At 37.4% G+C, this 23,858-nt stretch overlaps 1 protein-coding gene across 3 annotated transcripts in view; it reads right to left on the bottom strand.

Annotated features, from left to right (window-relative positions):
• Nucleotides 1-23,858, bottom strand: part of LOC145665085 (uncharacterized) — a 72,957-nt gene that overhangs the window by 36,641 nt on the left and 12,458 nt on the right. The window contains exons 2-3 of one of the 3 annotated variants that reach the window (XR_014127553.1): nucleotides 21,227-21,374; nucleotides 11,956-16,949 (exon numbers count right to left, since the gene is read on the bottom strand). The exons of 1 other annotated variant lie outside the window; for it this stretch is intronic. Coding sequence is in view for 1 of the 2 variants with exons in the window: in XM_081732358.1 (XP_081588484.1) it covers nucleotides 15,902-16,949 (1,048 nt within the window). In the remaining variant the exon portion in view is untranslated. Of the gene's footprint in view, nucleotides 1-11,955; nucleotides 16,950-21,226; nucleotides 21,375-23,858 lie in introns of those variants that run through there. One more of the 3 variants, XM_081732358.1, reaches the window with a different exon arrangement.

Below are 23,858 nucleotides of genomic sequence, written 5' to 3'. Positions count from 1 at the left end.
ACCGATGCCATCCCTGCTGGCATCTGAATAGACGATTACGTCTTGGTGGCGTCAAAATGAGCTAAAATTGGGGCAGATATAAGACGCTACTTAGCACTTATTAGAGAGTGTCCCAGGCTGCCTGCTCAGTTTCTCCAAACTCGAACTTAGCGTTCTTCTTTGTTAAGGCTACGAGGGGTTTTACTATCCTTGAAAAATTTTGAGCATAAGAGCGATAGACCGAACAAAGTCCTATAAAATTTCTAACCTCCTTTAGGTTCCCGGATGGGGCACCTTCAAAATAGACTCAACTTTAGCAGGGTCTACACGAACGCCTCGCTTTTCCCGCAATGTGACCGAGAACATAGGTCCCTTCATAAGCGAAGAAACACTTCTTAGGACTGAGTTTGAGATTAACTTTATTGAACCGGGTTAGGATAGCCCCTGTCCTATCCGACAGACCTGGAAGGGACGGACTAGGACAAATGACACCATTCAAGTAGACCTTTAAATATTTCCATTTTACATCGGAAAGGATCACATCCATCATATTTTGTAAAAGAGCTGGCGCTGGCGCCAGGCCAAACGGGAAAACATTCAAGCTTACTACTGCTACAGACAAAGACAGTTTTCTCTATCTCGCTAGGTTTTATGAGCATTTGGTGGTATTTCGATTAAACAATCCAACATAGTAGTACATTGTGTATCACTGGGGAACGTTAGAACCTCGTCTATACGGGGTATCGAGTAAACATTTGGCTTCAGAATAAGTTTTCGATAACCGATACAGAAGCGATACGTATTGTTATATTTAGTAACTACAACGACGGAGCTGGAGTATGTGCTCCGGCTCGTTCGTATAATGTAGCCATCCAGCATTTTCTGCACCTCTGCCCTGATTATTTCTGTCTTTTCGGGAGTCTCCCAATATAAGGAGGCTGAGAAACAGGAATAAATGTAGTTACCTCTAGGGGCGGGCACATGAATTTGTCTGTTGTCGCCTAGAGACATGGATTGTTGCAGGCGACATCTCGGAATTCCATAAGCATGTCCAATAATTGGTCTTTCTCATGGGGTTCTAAGTTCGGTGCAATATTCAGAGCTTTACCTAATTCTTTCTTAGCATGCATTGGCTCGGACACGCAGGTTGGTTGATAATTGTATCTTAAAAATGGTTGTGGGATAAAGTTTTACAGCCTCATCACTTAGACCAACAATCGTTTCTTGAGAACCGTTTTCGAAGGGACTCTGCGAATAGATCTCTGACGAAGAGATTTCTAGAAATTTAGCTTCGTCTAAGTCGCCGTTTAGAGGTGCGTTCTCAGAATACGTTTCACACATTTGATCATTCGTACCAATTGAGCGAGTCTGATAGCTCTCGGTAGATGATTCTGTCGAACTGTTGGCAATGGCGATTCTAGGAGAATATTTCTTTCTCCCTAATTTCGAAGCAACAGGCTTGTTGGTTTTTCTTCCACCGTTAACGGAGTAAGAAACATTTTCTACCAAGGTAATTGAGCTGCCAATATCCAGTTCATGAGTACTGCAGTTAATATTCCCTTCGTTGAGTGTGAAATCATTTACTCTTTCTTTCGCTTGAAACGGCCTCTTTAAGGTAATTATAGGCTCCAAAAAGACACTGTAGGAGTTCCCTTGAGCGTACAAATACTCGTGACCTAATAGTCGTAGGGCGGACATTTTGCTCCCTTTCCATTCTGAAAGTTTTAAAAGGCGTCCCGCCAAATTGGAGAAGTTTTGATTCTTTTTAGTGAAATTCTGGTTCCTAAAGTGCCGTATTTGGGCAGAGGAATTACTGGAATAGCTGTATGGTATATGTGGTTAGCTTTTTCCTTCCCGCAATTGTTCACATAATCTTTGTCTGGGAAGCTCTCCTTTGTATTGTTCTTGCATATCTTTCAACGTGTGTTAAATCTAGATTATAGACCTTGTTCTCACGGAAATTTCGAAGATCCTGAGGAATCTCGAACCAGCGATATTCTACAAAGTTCCCATCGCTATCCGCAAGAGTTATACATTTAGGGTGAATAGCGGTGGCATACTACATCAATGTACTTTCGACTAGTGGTTTCTAAGTGATATTTTATGTAGCATGCCGTTCTGACCTCCGGTAGGTATTCTGAAAGCTGGGAGCCTACTACTTGTATTCGTACGTAAACTTTCAATCGAATAAACACTGGGAACCTAAGTGATAGGCATTCACTAGATAGGAATGAAATGGTTGTCCTCCTGTCAATTAGATGTGACGTCCAGCGGTCTCCTATTTTTATTTTAACTGTACTGAGTTGACTTCGGCCAGCTCCCAGCTCATAGTCATTAGAGTAATTATTCTCTTAGGACTTCCGATCACTTTTAGGCAATGCATATTTCGAAGAGTAATAGCAAACTGAAACAGATTCAGATTGCACAGTAGTTTCAAGCAAGGGCAAGACTACACGATCATTTTTTCGGATGACGCCATGACTAGTTTGCAAATATGTCCACCAGTTCCTTTCGCGATTTCATATTTTCGCAGGTAATCTACGCATTGCTCTAACTTATCTATGTCTTCAACATTAAGCATTCGTTGATATAAAATCTGTGGTAGTAAATTCACTCTGAGCCTATGTAACACTTCCAACTGATCTGTACTTCCACACAAGCATTTAAAAACTTTTTCTAACCTGTAAACAAAAGGTATGGTATCTTCGCCTACTTTTTTCGTCTATGTTCTAAGTCATATTCAAGATTAGCGCGATAAGGGATAGACTGGAAAGCAAATTGTACCTTACCTCCTAGCTCCGCATAGTTTAACGTAGGCTGATTTGCTATTTCCACAAACTACCAAGCCGTTGCCCGGCCCTTTAAGCAAATAGGGAAATAATCCGTCATTTTCTATGGTGTCCAATCGTATATACGTAACGTCATTTCGTAGGAAGAAAGAAAATCTTTACAGCCTCATATTTACCGACTGAAAATAACGGGATTTTTACTTCCGGGTAAATACGATATGCTCGAGATTGAGTAACAATAATAGGGTGTGCGGACCACCTGCAGGTCTAGCTTTCTGAGCTGAGCCTGTCTGAGCTTTCTCTAAGCTAGGTTGAGACGAAAGTTCTCTAACCGAACTAGTCTTAAATTGTTTCAGATTTAGTAGTAATGTTATCTTTTTGTTTTGAAGTAGTGTCCTGAATCGAATCTGACCTTTGACTGCTGGTCATTTGCTTTCAATCGCTTTCAAACGAAGAAAATTCAATTATCATGTACTGTGACTTTTCTGTGTGTGAGGGGGTGGTCGACCTCCATCGAGGTTTTAGTCGAATATAACCTACTTAAATCACTGCTCTGTGACTCTCTACTTTGTTCCGGTATAATTTCTGCATTTTCTAACATGTTCGTCGCACTAGTAGTGGGAGAGCCCAAACTACAGGTGGAGAAACAAACTATTTTAGCGGGATATACTGTCCACTTTCCTGTACCTTTTCATTTCTTTAATGGTTGGTGATTAACTGTTACTATGTTTCGAACTCGTATGAGCTGTACATAATAAACTAATACTAGGTCTAACACTATCTTTTCCTGAACTGTACTTGGTTGTAAAGGAGGTGCAGAAGATTTTGGTTTTTTCTATCTCCTCTAAACACACTATCGAAGGTCCGTATTCCGCATACTCAAATACCGGTATCTTTTTGATATTTTATAAAACTCTAGATTCCGACCACGAGTCGTTGTTATCCGCTCCTATTTCTTCCTCTGTCTGGTTAGAAGGGTCGATGGGAGAAATATCTTCATTTCCTTTATCCTTTTCAACTGAAGGTCTTGCTTCAATAGCAAAGTTGACGTCATCATCTTCTTCGTTCCCTTTACTAAAAATGAGATCTCGAGCTGTTCACTGGGGTATGGATGCTACTAAGGTGTCCCAATTACAATAGGTAAGGTCGTCTTCTGGGCTCAACGGAATAAACGGCGCTGCTTCGTTACTCAATAAGGTGGGAATTAACTATGGGTTACTTCTGTGGAAATGCTTTAATTCCTACTCGGAGACTCGTCTTCAGCTTGTAATCGGTTCAATTTATATTCCAGCCACGCTTCTTTTATAGTATCATCATCCTCTAATTCGGAATTACTAACGATTCCATCTGAACATCTAACTCGCCTAACTACACTATCTATGCCTTCTAGGTGCGACAGTTTTTCTTCCAGCGGAAAGCTTGCGGGCTTGGTTTCCGTAGAAACGCTACATAACGCTTTGAGATCCGGATTAGTCTCGATGGTAATCATTTATGGGAACCTAAAGTCGGTTTGATCACTATGGTCCGTTCTCCGCATGGGATATTCAGTTTGAACCTCGATGTCGATATTCCCTATTACATGATCTATTAGTGATAAGTTCTCGTTAGGAATGATAAGATCTGCCTGAAAAATACCCATAATATTTCTACACCCTAGTCCATACAACGAACCACGGTGGTTTGTACCTTCTTATTTTTCTTTCCTCTAATCAGTGGTTGTGCTAAGGCTCCTATCACTGGCGATAAGTCAGTTTGTAATTATGTCCTAATTCGTGTTACTATTTCGTCGTCCTGACTAATATTTGAGTAGTACGGGTCATTTTCTTTATATTCACTTAATAGTTGCTATTTGGAGGCTCTCGGTTCGATACTCGTATCAGTCAAGTCAGGTTTAACGCTTATATCGACACAGCTAAGTTCGTTACTAATAATAGTATTATTAGTTTCCTTGTCAAACTGTTCTAACGCAGGTTGAGACGGAATCTCAGATGGTTCGTATTTTACTGGGAAGTAAATAGTTTCCGGACTGTCAGGTTCACGCAAATAGAGGCAGGCTTCTTTCCTACTGCCATTTTCGGTTTTAGGAGATTTATTTTCTAAAATTTCGTTGTCTATTCCTTTCTGACGAACTGGGTTCGACTCTATAATAGGAAAAACGCCTGGGGTAGATTATAACTCAATAGTGGTCCTCGTATCTACCTGAGCAGCCACCATTCTGCTACTTCTTATTCCTCTTGTAACTTATTTTTGTTTCTCAAGTACCTGGCATTCATTCCAGGCAGTATTTCTCTTTTTCCGATTAAAGAACCAAAGTTCGAAGTAATGGAACCAGTTTATCATTTCCTTGTGCAGGATAAAGCGCAGGTCCGGCAGGACTACAAACTGCTAAGCGGGTTGTTTCACAACCGAACTCAGGTGGTTCTTGCACGTCAGAAATCGGTGTTGGAGGATCTAAATACAAGGTTCTATCCCACATATCAATATACTTCGGCGCATTACTATGTTGCTTTCGACTAAATTGAGGAATAGCGTATCCTTTTCCTTTAACTTTATCATTATATAAACAATAAACATTGCCATATGAATACCACATATAATAAGGTTTTCCTTCGCCAGCTGGGCAATGTAATTTCCCTAGTTCGCGCCAACGTTTTTATTTGCTGCCGAAAACTCATTGTTCTAGTGTTCAATTTTACCCTTTTTATTTCTTTAGTGGCTCAACATATATCCCTAGCAACGCTATGATTTAACCTAGTTCCTATTATAAAAACATGCATACAGCAGAAATAATTTTACTCGCGAAGAATTACTTCATCAGGAAGTGGCATACAAGAAGATTAAAAATAAAGAATTCTTCTCCTGCTTTAAGAGGATAGTTACATTTCCTTCTCCTGTCTATTTTTCTAGAACGAGTGTTAAGTTTATTGCTGTATTATCATTTGGATTAGATAGATAAAATTCAATATACTTCGTGTAATCTGTTTACTTCTGTTAGACAATATTTTTTGCTGTCTTATACTAAAAAGAGAGGAGTTTCACTTTGACGCAACACGAAATAGGCTCCGATCTAGTCGAGGATGATTACCGAACGTTACATAATAGAGCTCGAAAAGGATAATGGTGCGTTAATACTATGCTCCAGATAAGGAAACGATTGAGAAATTACATTCAAAACTACTTACGTATTATAATCGTTTTCATATCTGTATTTGTAGGTTGAGCACTATTCCGGTATTATACGTCACTGTTCACTGACTACATGCTATTTAGCATGTATACTACGACACCAATGAAAGTAATTATTTTCATGATTCACTTGTAAGAAAAACACAAAACGATAGCAACACTAACATGCTGAAACCAAGTGTGTATTATTACACATAAAAATAAAAATGAAACTGTACCTCTGGTACATTGTAGCACTGGCCTCACCGATCCACAAGCCTGGGCAAATGACATAACGAGTGTAAAAGTAAAACATCAGTACCACCGGCGGCTGCCACCGACTATTACGGTTGGGGTAGTTGGGATGTATAGTTACTGTGTAGAGTTCACCATCCATACCTGGCGAAACTCCATCAATATAACCTTTACGGTGGTGTGGTGACTGAAGGTAACGCGGTCCACAGGTTGCAATCCGGCAGCCGATCACTAACGCTTTGAGGGTTCCACCGTGTTTGACTGGCGTGATACGAACCACACAGTGTGTGTCCGTGGCAAGAAGCACACACTAATCCGTTTAGGACAATTTTCATTATAGAACTTTGCTTTGTATGGATTTGCAATTCGTTCTCTCTCTCTCTCTTTCCTTCCAAACAGGGCTGTAGTTAGTTAACACCCCGTATTTAATCCACATACTCCTATCTTCTCTGATTTGCTGGTATGAAGTGAAGCTCATAGAGAATTCATATCGAAGTCGTAGCTAAGTTGTTTGTTGTCTCTAACCGTGTTATCATAATATCCACCTAGGAGAAGTTCAATGAGACATAATAGGGTCTATTACAATATTAGAATAGATATACAAGATGAGTACAAGAGAGGAAACATAACTATGTGAGACATTAATTCCTTATATGTGTCGTGATTACATAAATCACTAAGATTAACGTCTATTATTTTGCCCGATACACTATTCCAAACCAGATTTTCACCCTCGCGAGGGTGGCCCTCTCAAGGGCATCCTCACCCTCAAAATTCCCTAGCCCACAACGAAGCAAGGTTGAGGGTACGCGAGAGTGAGGAGATATTCCCAACACGAGGGTGAGGGCGATGGACAACTTCATTCGCAAAGACGAGGGTGCGCGAGGGTGAGGAGAAGTTTGGGCAGCGATGGCGAGGATGCGCAAGGGTTAGGGGAATTTCCAATAGGAGGGCGAGTGAGAGCGATGTACAACTTCGTTCGCCAGGGCGAGGACACGTCTTCAGCACGAGGGCGAGGGCGATGGATGAATCCTTTTACAAGGACGAGGATCAATTGTTACTGGAATGGTGAGGGTGCGCGAGGGAGAGGAACAATTTCCTTCGCGAGACTAGGGCAAGCGAGGGAGATGGACAAGCCTTCTTAACAACTATTTTGAATTAGCAGTTTGACCTCTTTTTAGAAGAATATAATATTTAAATTAACATCTCCCATGTCCCCTAGATTATAGTTGATGTCATAGTAAGATTATAGAATGGTCATATTCTTTCTTTCACTTAATTGCATGGACAATTTCTCTTTTGTACTTCTACACATTCCTTGGAAAAGTCGTCAGAACGAACCTTCAATTTACAGTACCCGAAGAAATGATTTTATCTGCAGCTATAACACCTACAGGCAATCTAGGACTGTAATCCAGGGTTGAATTCACGACGGACTCCTTGGGGGCAGAGAAAGGTTTCTCCGATGATCTGAAGCTGCCGCAAATAGGGACAGTAAGGATAGGGTAAAACGACACCTCGTCCTGTGATGACGCAAAGATTTCTTTGAATTTAGTTTAGGTGTCTTCCTCATCACCTTAGCTAAAATAGAAACTAACTTCTACACACAAAAGTAACATTAAAAATGGGCCAATAATTTTTGCAAATAAGAAATATATACCACATATTACAAAGGGTGTTATTGCTGGAATTGTGAACAAAACTAAACAAATTAATTTCGTGCAAATAACTAACTCAATCTTTCACGAAAATCTTATACGCTAATAGTTCATCAAAGAAACAACATACTAAACCAACACTTTTTAAACCTCATCAGCATTATCACCCTTTTAATTTGCACTATGAGACAAGACGAAATTTATTTTCGAATCTCGTGAGCAACACCAGTTCACCCGAGTCTTAGGTCTCATACATTTTTTTTTGCTAACTGAACCGTATGTAAAACGTATATTTTGATAAAAGTGATTGTGCGATCACAATGAAAAGCATTTATGAACGTTTAAAGATACACAAATCATTACATAATATATCCCGATAATAAATATAGTTTAAATGTTCTTAGATGCAAACTTCTTATATTTCTAGTGACGCAGAAGGATTCTTAGAACATGTAAATAAGGGATATACATTTTGTACGTAAATTTACAGAACGAGACGAGAAGTGAATTTTCGAGAATCGAGACAATAAAGAAGTTTCAAAGAATTGAGACGGGACGAGACTTCTATAAAATTTACAAGACGAAACAATAAACCTTATTTCTCATACGGGCGCGGTGGTTCGGTGGTAGAGCTTTTACCTCCTATACTTGGAGTTCCTGGTTCGATCCCAGCTCGCGCTGTGTGGACTTTGTGGTGGACAAATACAGTGCTCGTGGATTTTCTCGTGGTTCTCCCACTGTCTTCATTCCACCATTTTATTTATTTCTCATCCGTCTAATTTAGCCTAACCCCCATAACCGTGGGACGTAAAACTCAAACATTTCACTTTATTTTTCTTATTTCTAGTGTCGACTTGGCTCATGAGCAACACCAGTTTTGCACCGAAAGATGTAAAGGAAACTCTATTCAAATTTTACTTGAACATATTAATGGTAATATTAAGCGTCGAGTGGTCAATGATTTGTTCCATTTTAGGTGATCCGGAGTAAGTTATACGATGGTATGTTTAATTTGCTTTGTTTAGGAGGTATTTTAAGGAAATAATTCAAGAAATATGCTGGAAATTTGAGGATCTGATCCTCGCGAGGGCTTTTTCACCCTAAAATAACCTCGCCCTCAATGATATGAGGGCGAAGGACAATTCCCTTCGCGACGGAGAGTGTGAACGAGGGCGAGGGCTAACTCCGACTGTGAGTTCGAGGGTGAGTGAGGTCGGAGTAAAATGAACATTATGTTCCAAAAAATCGAGTTTAAGAATGTGTCCACGCTTTCTGTTATTCCTTCAACTTATTGTTCAAATTCGGGAATGCGGGAAAAGTAGTAAAAGAGAAAAATAGCAAAAAGAGACAGAGTAGATTGGAATAAAACTCGAAAGGAAAGAGTTGTGTGTTGGACTAACCTCTGCTGTGTGAAGGATTATGCATCTTACTTACTTGAAGTCGAACTCTACATGTTACAGTGAGGCTCAGCAAAAAGATTAAGTCCCGCCATAACTTGATTTATCGGAGACTGCTTCTAACATGTCCGGTCAGTTCGATAGTCCACGGTTTTCTGCTAACCGGAACTTATCTATGTCATCTCTCGACTCCTTATATATTCTACCTCGTGGATTAACCTTAGGTAAGAATAGTGGAAGAGAGAGAACATGGGGACTCCAAATCACAACAGAGGTGGATCTGAAGGAGAACCACAAAAGTTGATAGTATGAGGGAGTGGAACTGCAGTGGTAGAAATTATCTGAAACTTTCGGTTTCAGTTTAACCTACATCATAAAGCAAAGATGCAGGAAGGAGTTGTTTTGGGGATCAATTTAGCGTTGTGGGATTATTTATCATCCTCTCTGTTAAACTCCTAATCAAACCACAAGTGGTGAAAAGGAAAACACTTCCAATCTTTAGTATTGATAACTATCGGTATGGCTAGATCAAAAGCGTTAAAAATATCGTAAAGCAGTTTGGTGTAATCAAGTATTTCAAGAATGATCTATCTCGACTCTAACTATCTACTAAGACCGAAGGTGGCGAAAATAAAACAGTTTTGGTTTTAACGTTAATCTCTGTATAATGCAGGTAGGAGGGTTTTTGTGTAATTTATGAAGTGCCCCCAAGATTATAACCCATATCAACACTAATCCCTATTCTCGAACCGGAGAAAAGATCCGTTTTCCATATTGAAAAATATTCCATGATCCTCTTTACGGTATTTACTAGTGTTCATTTATTTGTTTATTTTTACAGTAAATCGACAGTCGTAACTAACCACGAATAGGAATTCTGTCGTGTTCAATGAACGATTCCTTTGGTATTCATTCTGCGAACATCTTCAGGTTATAGCAGCAAGAAGGACTCGTCTGCAGGAGCTTGAATGGCCCGTTGAAGAAGATATCTAGCGAATATTCTAGTATAGTAATTTCAGTCGTCTGTGTCTTGCTTTTATTATGATACTGAATAGAATATGATGAGAAAGAAGATGGAAACGAAGTAAATGGAACTGAACAAAACAAGGTTGGTTGTTTCGTTAGTCGCACGAGCAGTTTATCAGTGAAACTACTGACTACGCCCCCAAAATCTTCGCTATCTATGATGCCTTTTCTTTGCTCTGGGAGAGGTATTCAACAAAAATTCGAGAAGCAATGTGTGATGTCATGGAACATTCCGTTAGAAATAACTGACGTAGTATGCTTAATTCATGATCCATACTCGCTATACATTTCTTTTTCCCACAAAATGGTCTTAATATCCACATGCTACCACAGTGTCCAGATTACATCCACGGACCTACACATACTTATTTGGATGACAATTAACGTCGCAACGGACCCATCTGTAAATCAATAACAGAACGGACCAACTAAGAGGTACATATACGTACAAGCGTATAGCTTGGATTTGGTTAAAAGGAGGGCATAGATAAGTTTTTTGTATCTCTCTTTGATACATATATATATTCATATGGGGTTTCGGGTGTGTGAGAGAGAAAGCTTAATGCTAACCTTCTTGACGATCTGTTAACATGCTTTTTGCACTTGGTAGGCATGGCTCCTGGCTTGATTCTTCTCAAGAAATCAAGAATTTAGCTGCTTAGACAGTTTAAGTGCTACTTAGAAAAAAAATTTCAGACCTGAAGATTTGATAAGAGAATTATGGTTATTTTAATAGCAACAATGTTCTAAATTTGATTTGAGGTTGAGTCAGAATTCACACAAAAATATACTCCCATGGAACTACTCTTACAGGATCACCAGAATAGATAGCCTGCTGGGTTATTTTTATCTCAAAATTAGTTCTGATGATGAACTAACACATGTTCAACATGTAAAAATCAAAAGTATATTAATAATACTTATTATGTCCAGATATTAAAAAAAAAATTCTGCTACTATTTTTACTTTGAAAATTCTTGTTTCAGTTTTTGTATAGATAAAAAATCATTTCTCATTATTTACTACGTAAAATAATGGAAAATCGATAACTTTCCCAAGGCGATTAAAGTTTTCGACTTTTTTTGAAGACTAAGATAGTTATTGGATGCTTGATCTATACCTAGGCAGAAAAGGGATCTTCAAATCTTACAACCAGAATGCTACACAAGTATAAAACATGCTCTGAGATGTCAATAGAGAATGAAAGTTATCTGATAAAATTCCGTGGTCAGACACTAAAGCTAAACGCAAACGTATAGAATTGATGCAAACATTAACTTATCTCCTTATATCTAGATCATAAGAGGGTGTGAACTATCCTTAAATTAAGTTTTTCTTTTTAATATTTGCAAATGCTAGGAGGCAATATACGATATGTTTGAAATAGCTACTTCTGGAGTACGTAGGTACGCATCCAAGATATCTGAAAAAGTGTTTGATTCTTTTAGACCAGCTTTTTATATCTTGTTGAATAATCACGTACATAAAGAACAAAGATGTCCTTAGCAATTAACTGATATAGGTTACCAATCATTATCGGAGAAATATAACAACTAGGGTTCGAACCTCTATGACCACCAAAGTTGGAAATGTGCATGTTTTATGACCGAAAAAATAGCAAACTATGACTTAAAATGTGCTCAAATACACGAAGTAAATCTTTTTTTTTTTTTTTTACTGAAATTTTATTTAAACTTGAATTTTTAACAAACATATTTCTAAGAATAATCATTTGTTAACACATTTACAGTTATTTTGGCCTGAATGAATATCTGTAAGCTCTGAAGAATAAATCACAGCATATTACTGACTTTATAACACAAAAGCTGAATGATCATCTGCTCATTCCTAATAATGACAGATATCTATTTGAACAATAATGAAACCCGTCTAAAATATGATAAAAAAAAAAGCCTTTGTATCACTTCAAGCCCACATGACCTTACGCCAAAATGTGGTTCAAATATACATATATATATATATAACCACCAAAAAAATTTTTTATGACAACAGTCAGAAATATGTTTATATTTAATTATACATATAAAAGGATAACAGGATGAAGATATGAGCTCATAGAAATCCGAGCCTTAATGAAAAACTTTATTTGTAATTTGCGTCTTAACTCCGATGTTGTGACTGCTTTTACAATATAATGTTCAGCCGACGTTTGTCTCTGAGAGGAGGCAGAAAATATTGTACATTGATATCAATGTCACTGTTCGTTGAAAAGTGTCTCAGATTATTTACTCTGTCCTCTGTCATAGAAAAGGAAGGTATGATATACTTATCTTCGTAATGTACCCGAAACCGTTTACGACACATTTTTTTCGCAAAATATGCAGCCCAGCAGTAGGTTTGGGCATGGAAATATAGGAAGAATTCGCACTATACACAACTCATTCAAAATAGAAGATTCAATTTTTAAAGTTGAAAAATACAGAGAAAAGGAAAGTATTTCATTAATAACTAACAGAACAACTAAATGCTTTTAATTTTTCATATATGATTGTTTGCAAACTCATAAATCTCTCGAATAAATGATGTACCCGGTAAATAAAAACTAAGCCGTCGTGAGGGTGCACGTTCTTGGGTATCCCAAACCCCTTGATTAAGGCACTGTATACGTACATTGAATCTCCACTGGACGTATTTAGGCATATGTATGCTGCATGTGTTGTGTCTTCTATTCATGCCAATTACCTGTTTAATTTCAATTATAACTATATTGATGAATGTGTATGTGTAACTGAATGTGCAGGGATTAATGACATTATTGATGTCTTAATATGTGATTTTTTATTTCAGTTCCGTTGGTGAAGACAGCTAGTTGAAAATTACAGAAAAAAAATTCTTTCGAGGACATTTTTGATATTAAATAAGTTTTTGACTTGAAAGATTTTTAGACAAAAAAAGAAAGGTTTATTTATAGGCCAAAAATTGTGAAGCAAGTGGACATAATAATAAAATTAAAATCAATTTTGTACAGTCAATCACGTAAACACACTCACTATTGTCCATTATAATTTAATTACATGGAATCCATGTATTCATAATTATACAATCACGCTTTGCCTGCACGTAAAGAAGAATTACACGTATTATAAGCGCGTGTAATTAGTGTTTAATTCTTTGTTTTGCAATAGATATTATCTTGAAGAGTAAAGCCAAACCAAGGGCGTATATACTTTTTTATTTCTTTGTGGAACATTTTTAAAATGTAGTTGAGTAATTCTTAACACTCTTTTAGCTTCTTAATGTATTCCAGAGTTAATGTAAAACAAATATAATATCCAAGTAAATGTCAAAGATCTGATTGCTGAAGTACATTTTACAATGTTTCTACAAGTACTGCTTGATTGGTATCCACTTTTTATATAGCCTTTATTAGAGACTTTAATGTTTTGATTATGTAATTTTTGTTTCCACAGGTACGTTGGTATGACGAGCTGTATTTTACCTATACAGACGTCGGATGTAGGCAAAATTAGAGGCGTCTCATAAGGGAAAGCATTACGGTAAAATCAAAAGTTTCGGTTTCTTGCCTGGAACTAAGGAAAGAAAAGCAACCTCTTCTATTGAATTAATGTTGTATATTGCTATATTAAAGTATACGTTTAATGGATGAGTTCGACGCGAGAAAAATTTATTTTTCCCGATATGATTTCCCGTACGAGCTATCTTTAATTTGGACATTCGACGTCCGTTCACATCCATAGCCGCACACACACATATTGTCTAACATCTAGTGGACGTCCCTCGATATGCGTATGAATCGTCTAGTGGACGTGCCTCTACATACCTAGGAACATCCAGTGCATGTACACTAAACTTTCGTTTTACCTGCGTTTTACTTCTACGGCACTACTGGGCGTCTGTGTACGTTAATAAAACTCAATTACTGGCATCCACACGTCATACATTGCACTTTTATACAGGTACGTATCAGGTGTCCACTGGGCACACATTCGACTTCCTGAAAGTTTACTGAAAAAATTTCGACAAACGATTTACCTCTATTAAGGTTAACAAGTGAACATCTATAAACGTACACATCGATGTCTTCATGACATATACTGAACATCTGCTTTCGTCCGCAATGTCCCTCACTGACCCACTGGCTCTCCAAAAAGCGGACATGTAATGGACGTTGCATGGAGTAGTATTAAGATCTATACAAACGTTCAGTGGACATGTTCTTAGTGTTCTGTTAAGGTACACTATATATTCATGGTGAATTATTAATGGATGTTTACTTTCTCATACACGCAGTTTGCTCTAATATGTTGATCCATCTTACATTCAGACGACTTGAATCGGCTAAATTCCTGGATCATATTTGGGCGTGCCTGTGCTGTGTGGGTGTTTTGCAAAATTTAATTTGCGAGAAAATTTTATGTGTTTGATCTTTTCCAAAATTTCTTCTCCAAACTCCTTCGATATATCAGCTTTCTCATTAGTGTGTGCTAACATGTGCTTTGCCAAAATTGAACTTCTTGTCGCACACTGAGATCTTTTTCCTTTGTTAATTAACGCTTTCTGACGAATGTTAATTTTTTTGCAGAAATCGTTTCCCATACTTTTGGCATGGGAGCTCGTTCATGGCTAAACGGTTACCGTACGCACCTTTGGTGTGGGGTTCCCGGGATCGATTCCCGGCGGTAGATCGTGGTTTAGATACCACGCTAATAATAAGGTCCAATTAGTGTCGCTGAAGAACGGAACGTTAAACTCAAAATCAACTTCAAACTCTTGGCATGGATGAGAAATTTCACCTATATGTATTAACGTATGTACAAAGAAATGCAGTTTGACGAAATCTCTACTCACAGTCTTGCCGTATATGAGGTTTCTTAACTGTGTACCAAGATATGTTTAGTCAAGTTTGAACGTCGACAAAATCTCCCACACCTCTTGCGTAAGTAATGTTTTTCACAGGCATGTATCAACGTATGATTAACCAACTTTGATCCTTCACTTAACTTCTTTCCACCTTTCTTGCATACACGTTAAATTTTCCACCTGTATGTATTAACATGACTCAGCTGAATGTGAGCGTCGAATAAATTTATTTCCATACTCTTGGCATGTGTAGTTTTTCACTTGTGTGTATTAACATGTGTGCAACTAAATTTAAACGCTGACAAAATTAGCTTTCACACTCTTGGTATGTGTGAGGTTATGTAAATGTGTGTTTTAACATATGTCTGGCCAAACATGAACGTTGACTAAATTTTTGACAACAGTTGCTGCATGTGTAAGGTTTTGCACCTTTACGAACTAACATATGTTTAGCTAAACATGAACGTTGATTAAATTTTTAACCACACTCTTCGCATGTGTGAGATTTCACCTGTACGGATTAACATGTGTGTAGCTAAACTTGAACGCTGACTAAATTTGTTTCCACACTCTCAGCATGTGTGTGGTTTTGCACTAGTATGCCTTCTTGACATGTGTCTAGCTAAATGTGAACGGTGCCTAAATTTGTTTCCACACTCTTGGCATGTGTGAGGTTTTTCACCTGTATGTATTAACATGTGAGTAGCTAAATTGGAACGCTGACTAAACTTTTTTCCGCATTCTTGGCATTTGAAAGGTTTTTCATTTGTATGTATTAACATGTGTACATTTAAATTTGAACGTTGACCAAACTTCCACACTCTTGGCATGTGTGAGGTTTTTCACCTGTATGTATTAACATGTGATCAGCTAAATATGAACGCAGACTAAACTTTTTTCCACATTCTCGGCATGTGTGCGGTTTTGCACCACTATGTTTAAACATGTGTCTAGTTAAACTTGAACTGTGATTATATTTGATTCCACACTCTTGGCATTTGTAAGGTTTTTCATTTCTATGTATTAACATGTGTCTAGTTAAATATGAACGTTGACCAAACTTCTTACCACACTGTTGGCATGTGTGAGATTTTTCACCTCTATGTATTAAGGTGTGTTTAGCCAAAAAAGAACGCCGACTAAATTTCCTACCACACTCTAGGCATGTGTGAGGTTTTTCACCTGTATGTATTAACATGTGATCAGCTAAATTTGAACGCTGACTAAACTTTTTTCCACATTCTCGGCATGTGTGCTGTTTTGCACCACTATGTTTGAACGTGTGTCTAGTTAAACTTGATCTGTGATTAAATTTGCTTCCACACTCTTTGCATTTGTAAGGTTTTTCATTTGTATGTATTAACATGTGTCTAGTTAAATATGAACGTTGACCAAACTTCTTACCACAGTCTTGGCATGTGTGAGACTTTTCACTTCTATGTATTAACATGTGTTTAGCCAAAAAAGAACGCCGACTAAATTTTTTACAACACACTTCGCATGTTAGATTCTTTAAACCTGTATGTGTGACCATACGTATAACCGAATTTGAAGAGTCAATTAATCCCTTTGAACACTCTTGGTTTATGTGAGGTTCTTCACCGGTATGTATTAACATGTCTCTTGTCAAAATTGAATTTCGACAAAATACTTTATCACACTTTGGGTAAGGAAAATGTTTAACAATGTCATGTGTTAACGTATGTCTTGCTGTATGTGATCTACTATTTCCAGGGTTAAACTCCTTGCAAGCATGAGATTTTTCATCTGAATGAGAAATTATTGCCTTTTGTGTTCTGAACATATTCGCTTTTGTGGAGAGAGAATATGTATGGAGCCTGTAACAAATTCAGTAAACTAGGGAGTGGAAATCTGCATACACTATATTGAAACAAACAACAAAGAAAGGCACAAGTTCGCATCTAAAATAGAACAACAAAAATATTGTATTTATAACGTGAGGTTTTTCAAGGTAATCATAAGTTTTACAGCCCCGAAAGAGCTAACCCTCGTAACTCATCAAAACCAAAATGAAATGAAATGAAATCTTCAAGTTTTACGTCCCACGGTTATGCCGGTTAGGCTAAAGAAGACGGTGATGATGAATAATGAATGAAAATGGTGGAATGAAGAAAGTGGGAGGAAACGGGAGAACCCCGAGAAAACCCACGCACACGGTGTTTGTCCACCACAAAGTTCACTTGGCGGGAGCAGGGTTTGAACCCGAGACCCCTAGCACCAGAGGTGAACGCTCTACCACTGAGCCACCGCGGCCCCCTCATCAAAACCAATCTTTCAGGAGAGCAATAAATCTGTTCTGCTTTTACACTATCTTATATGCAATAACAGGTTTTAAAAGTTGGTTTTTTCACGTTTTTTTTATCGGGTTTTCGTTTACGAGCATTCACACGCAGGTAGAATCATATGTGGGGAATTGAATCCAACCAAAATCTAAAAATCCATAAAAAGTGGAGATACGAGGTTTTGCACTTTCCCCCAATAAATTGATTTATAATACTATTGTAATATTACATAAAATCTTGTAGATATTAGGAAAAGAGAACTATTGAGGTGTTTCAGCATCATTTCTACCATCCAAAGGAAAGGATGTTCTTTCATTTGATATCTCAAATCGTATCTACTTTATCTATCAGTTATCAGATTAACATCATACTAACATATATACGTTACAGTATGGAATGAACATCTGATTATTACAGGTGAAAATGGTTGTACGCTCTCACTGACAGTGCTTGTATACTATATCATTAATTTTGTGGTATAACATTTAGTAATTGCGAGAGATTTTTGCAATTACAACTACCAGAAACTGTTCGTATTATGACAAAGAAAGAAAACAAGACTATAACCATGTTTAATATTTTGCACAAAATACGCCATTTCAAGCAGTTTACTAATCTCTACTAGTGCTTCTAGTATCACTTGAATGCTCTGAGATATTAAGTTTTAAACCCTTATACAATCTTTAAGTTTATTGATATACATCTAAGTGTAAAAAGCACTCTCCTTAAATAAAAACTTTTGAGAATGCTACGCCCTGAATATTAAGAAAATTAAAAAAAAACTTGGTAAATATTTAATTATAAAAGAAAGGCAGCTCTACTATTTGAAAAATGTTAGCTATTTTGTTGAGTACCTACCTTTACCTGGGTTTTTATCATGTTACTTTCATTCAAATTGGTATCATAAGGAGAGAAGGAGGATCAAGAAATATACGTCAAAAATTATCATCTCATGCGTTTCTCTTCTTAAAGAAAGAAAATTTAACATAAGCTTATGATTTAAAAAAGACGGTTGCATTCACAGGTGCATTGGAGAATGCTATATTTGGTAGGGAGAAGAGTAACATAAAGCATAATATTTATCAGTACTTACAGTTGAGATACAGCTTTTTTCCTATAATTTCAGGAAACGTGTGAATATCTTGAAAGTATACTTTCCACAGATGAGCACTCTGTCTCCCCCTTTTGTTACTCTTTATTGTCTTTTTACGTTACTATCATTAGAATCAATGTTCTGTGAGTAACAGAACACTTAAATTGAACCCCAAGCAGAGTATCTGACAAGTGGATTACGTTACGAAGATGAAATTTACGATATAGGAAGTCCGACAATAAAGTAATAAGAAAATTGTTTCAGCTTCTGCTGCCAACGCTGCAGTGTGAAACCGTCGCCAGCGTGTGGCCTTGGGCCTGCTCCAATAGCACAGCACGTGGCACGCACACGTAATATTGTCCAGTGCAACGCAATTTCCATCTGTATGAAACTTGTTAAGACTGCCTCGTTAACGTACCGGAAGATTCAACAGGCCTTTGGAAATAAACGTTATCAATGGCAGAGGTGTACTGTTGGCACAAAATGTTTGCGGAAGGCAGAACAGAAATCGAAGATGAACATCGTAGTGGGCGACTCACAACAATATGAATGGAAGAGAACACACACACAGAGAGGGAACTTCTCTGACAGGATAGACGATTAACCGTGAAAATGATTGCGGATGAACTGAACATAAATCGAGAAAATGTGCATCTGATATTAACAAGCTCGCACAAGTTCCCTCACCCCATTTGTAATGGAGGTTTAAGTTTGCAGGGTTGCCAGCATCAGCTAAAAAAAAACATTTTTCTTACGTTATTATCGGGCCTCGTAATTAAAATCCTTAGTGAAAACCAGTGGGCAAGTGTTATCGGCTTTAAGGAAGGAAAACGGGAAATTCCAGCTGTTTCCTTAATACATAAAATTACCATATGATTTAAATTCGAGGGCAGATTGTAAACCACAATATTTTTTTCTCCCCAGGTATTCCAGCTGGAATGGTGAAATTGCATGACGAGAGTGTTTGATATTTGCTCTACAGGAATTTCTTTGTTTTCCTATGTAGCCCTCGCTACAAAAACTTGAACTACGAAACCAATATGGCGTCCTGTTACTGTCCTTTACATGTGAACAGAAGGCAGTTATGCTTAGATTTTATGAAGCAAAGGGCATACACAAAGAGAAAATTACTGTAACATGCGTACCGTATATGGGGACGATTATATGGACTGTTGCAATGTTTCCAGTTATTGTGCATTCCGCCACTCTCCGGGCACCCGGTAACAGCTTTAACACCGCAGATTATCAGCACCATCCATCCAGCAATTCTTAGTGACCGTCGTGTCCACCTGCGAACCTTATCGCAGAAATTCAACATTTCCTATGCTGTAGTGTACGACCTAGCCCAGTACACGTTACAATTCCGTAAAGTTGGTGCTCGCTAGGTGCTTAAGAACCTGACAGATAACCACGAAGATCAGGGAATGATGACATGCTTGGATCACCTAACGCGTTATGCCATCTGCAAGCAATCGTCAATGGTGATATGTCTTGGGCATACTATTAGACGGCCGAGATCGAGCAGGTCTTTAAGGAGTGGAAACATACTGGTTCCCAACACGACAAAAACTAAACGTGATTAAATTTGCGAGAAAAGTGCTTGTGACAGTGTTCTGGGACATTTGTTGTTTTATTGGGGGATTTGTTAAACACGGGACCACTGAAAATGCTGCAGCCTAAATTAAAATCGGTTAATGTTGCGTCATGCCCTGCGTGACAAACGCCGCTACAATAATGCTGACAACGTCAAACTTCATCATTACTGCCAGTCCACAAGTCTCTTAGGTCTCATGAAGAAATTCCACACCGGTCAAAATTTTGCGACAGATGCGGAAGTGAAAACAGCACCCTGCACATTCCTATACTCCACCATAACAGACTTTCACGAACAGGGCATCTTGAAACTGGTACCACGCTGATAGAAACGTATTGAGAAAGTTGGTGACTGTAGAAAAATGGATCAAATACGTAACTTTATTTGTGCTTTGTTTGCTTTTGGTATATTAAATTTTTTGGGGAAAAAACATTGCGCGTTGCTTCCCGATCTACCCTCCTAATAATATGTATTGCACAGATATCCGTTACACATCATCTGATCCAGTTTAGTGATCACAGCTTTCCCAGCATACAAAAAAAAACTAGGATACCTACATTTTCATTGGAATGTCATGAAAAATTATTCAGCTGTGAACCCATACATCTTAAACACAACATATAGACTAGTTTCGGTATTCTAACATGTGAAACGTCTAAAACTGCAGAAAGTCTCGTGGCACAAAATTTTTAAAAAAAATCAGGCAAACAAAGTATTTTCCTCATTTTTCATCTAAATAACGCAATTTCCCGTTTACTTATGTGAAATGGCAAAATATGTCACAGAATCACAATTTCTTCTTGAGTAAATCTAGTTCAAATTACTACTTTTGTTTGCGAGTTAATACACAAAAATGTTCAAGGGAGAACATCTTGTGGAAAATTTTTCTTCAGTACATCTAGTTAGTTATAAGGGTTTATACATGGTATAAACTTTTTAACACGATAGAGGTATTGAAAATTATGATACAATATTCTTAATGTTGTGATTAACACTTAACCATTATAAATATTTAAAGGCCGAAACTAGAAAAGAAGTACACATTTAAAATAAAAAAAAAAGTTTAAAAAATCTTATTTTTAGGCTTCACCAACGCATTCTGAAGAAAGTACAAATTACACTTACATTTTCTTAGTTAAAGTTTCTCTTTCTTTGTAGAAATGCGTCTTAAAACTGGTCAATATTTCAATCCAGCCAAGAGTAAGACTGTGAAAATGCAACGATCCTGAACCAGTGTACAATAAGCTTACCCTGGCTGTATATACTGAACGATCTGTGGAATTGAAAAGTTGAAGTTAAGCTTTGGTATTTTTGACATACTGTTATAAAGGTGTCACCCTCGCTATCAGGTGTTTGTTTCGCTGGCTACAAGCAAAGAACTTATTGTGCATAAGTTGACGAAAGTATGAACGAAGACCTAAAGAGTTAAATATATCCAACAGACCCGAGTTGCATTAGAAGTTTTGATAGTAATTTTGGCTGTGTAATTTTACCTGCACATGTGAAAACTGAAGAAAATGCAATACACTCTTCATCGTTAAACTTGAGTATACATACGGTAATATACAAAACACAGACACCCTGTGATTAAGTGGTCCCGTAGGCTCATGGCGTCAGAAAAAAACATCTCTACTGGATATAATCCACGATTAAACCAAGCTACCCTAGACTCCTATCACGCACTTTAATAGGCTCCTGTTGTATAATACTCTCTTGTCGCTTCTGACCTACAAACCCGCCTACATATTTTTCTAAAGAATATTACAATGCCCATGCATATTTCTGTCGCAAACAAAGTGAAAAATTTGCTTAGACATTTTGATTGCATTACTTTTGTAAATATATGTCGTATCTTTCTTTTGTAAACATCGACTATGCCTTTAGCGACGTGAACCATCATTTACTTCACATAACGTTAAGTAACTTACTCAGATTTTGTTTTGAAAATTCGTAGGTCTTCTTTCCTGCATGTTATTAACCATCTATATAATACAATATACTGCACAATGCTACAGGCAGTCAAAGTCTTCAGCATGGCTCTAATGACACGTCAGAACGACTGTGCATAAGCCCCAATAGCTTATAAGATACTTAGCAAAATGATAGAAGCGGACAGAGTATTGCGTATATTTGAAAATGAGGAAATAAAAAGCTGTTTAAAAATCTCACCGAAATATTTTGTTTACAGTAAGAGAACTAAAAATGATCAAGTTAACGAGTTCGTAAAATGCTTTTAATTGATTGAATAAGTGATAGGATGTTAGCGAATGTGTGAGATATACAAGGTGAATGTCGAAATAGTAAGAACGTGGCGTGGGTAACACATATATCATTGTCTTAACGACGAATTAAATATCGTTGCTTTACTTTAGGATAGTAGTTGAAATAACAATAACTGGTGGCACTGGAGGAAAAACGGTGAAGGAGCTACATCATGCTTAACAATTCGCACGTCAGCCACAAATCTGTTACACTGCTCGAATTTTTTCATCTATGACTAGGAGTCAACCTAGTGACATATATTACACGAGTCATCAGTACCAATACCCAAGTTAAACAAGTGAATATAAATTTAATGTGTGAAACTAAGACTTTCAAACTAAGCGAATTCAATACTCAGATTGAAGATAATACATTTGTAAATACTGGTTGCAATAGAGAACAAGGTCAAAGATAGTGTTTGTTCCTTGGACACTGATTCCATGTAAAGAAGGCGTTATTTTCCCTTACTCTATTAATTCTATAGAACTAAATGTTGAAAACTATCGTTAATTTGAAGCACTTTAAATTTGAATACAGGGTGGAGGGATGAGATAGAAGCTACACTTGGGACGCTGAAAAGGTCGCAAAAAGCATCTCTCTACATCTTTTCGAGCTTTTGTCTATGAAAATCTGAAAACAGAAGTACCAATAAATTTAACCACTTCCGGTTTTGAATCGCTGCTGCGAGTGTGAGGTTTTATATAAGAAACAAAGTTATATCCATTCCAAGTATGATTTGTCGACACCTATTATCATTTGGGTTCTATTATGATAACCTTTGAAACGAGAAATGGACAATTTTAACCTCTTCCGGTTTTATCTTAGAGTTAACGTAAAACATCAAACCAATTCTTGTCAAAATTAATGAATTAAAAAACACTCATATCGATATGTTTTATCGTTTTTGTTCTATAGATGTGTTAAACTGAAAATAACGGTAAGCATGAAACAATTTCTGTTTTGGAACAGTGTTGTCGATAGTTGTGCTAACTTGTCCTGAGACGCTGAAAATGGCTGAAATCTTTTTAAATAAAATAATTACACGCTATTTGTTACAATTTTCGTATTACGTCGATACGAAACTGGAAACCGGTAATTTTAAACACCTATGGTTTCAATAGAGCTTCAACGGAAAAACGTAACGTTTTCTCGATCAGCAAACTCGACTCGAAGAACACATCCCGTCGTTCTTAGCGTTTTGGCTCTACGGAAAACAGTGTTCAAACCACAATGGTAAATCTAAGACTTCCGTTTCTGGTATAGTGCTATAAATAGTCACGTTGAACTGTTTGAAGAAAATATTTCTCCGTATCTATTACCGTGTTTGATGTGTGGCAATAAATGTTGAAACCACACATCGTTATTTCTAATCACTTCTTGTTTGAATAGAATCTCAACGCAGGACTTGAGCATGTTCTTTAAATGCCACATCGATTGCAAGAAGCTGAAAGTTAATAGCTTTTGGGGCTTTTGCTGTAAAAAAAATCAGTTCTGA

Source organism: Thermobia domestica, chromosome 1, assembly GCF_964235325.1.
Source record: "Thermobia domestica chromosome 1, izTheDome1.hap1.1, whole genome shotgun sequence".
Classification (NCBI taxonomy): Eukaryota; Metazoa; Arthropoda; class Insecta; order Zygentoma; family Lepismatidae; genus Thermobia; species Thermobia domestica.
This window is presented reverse-complemented; position numbering and strand designations above follow the sequence as displayed.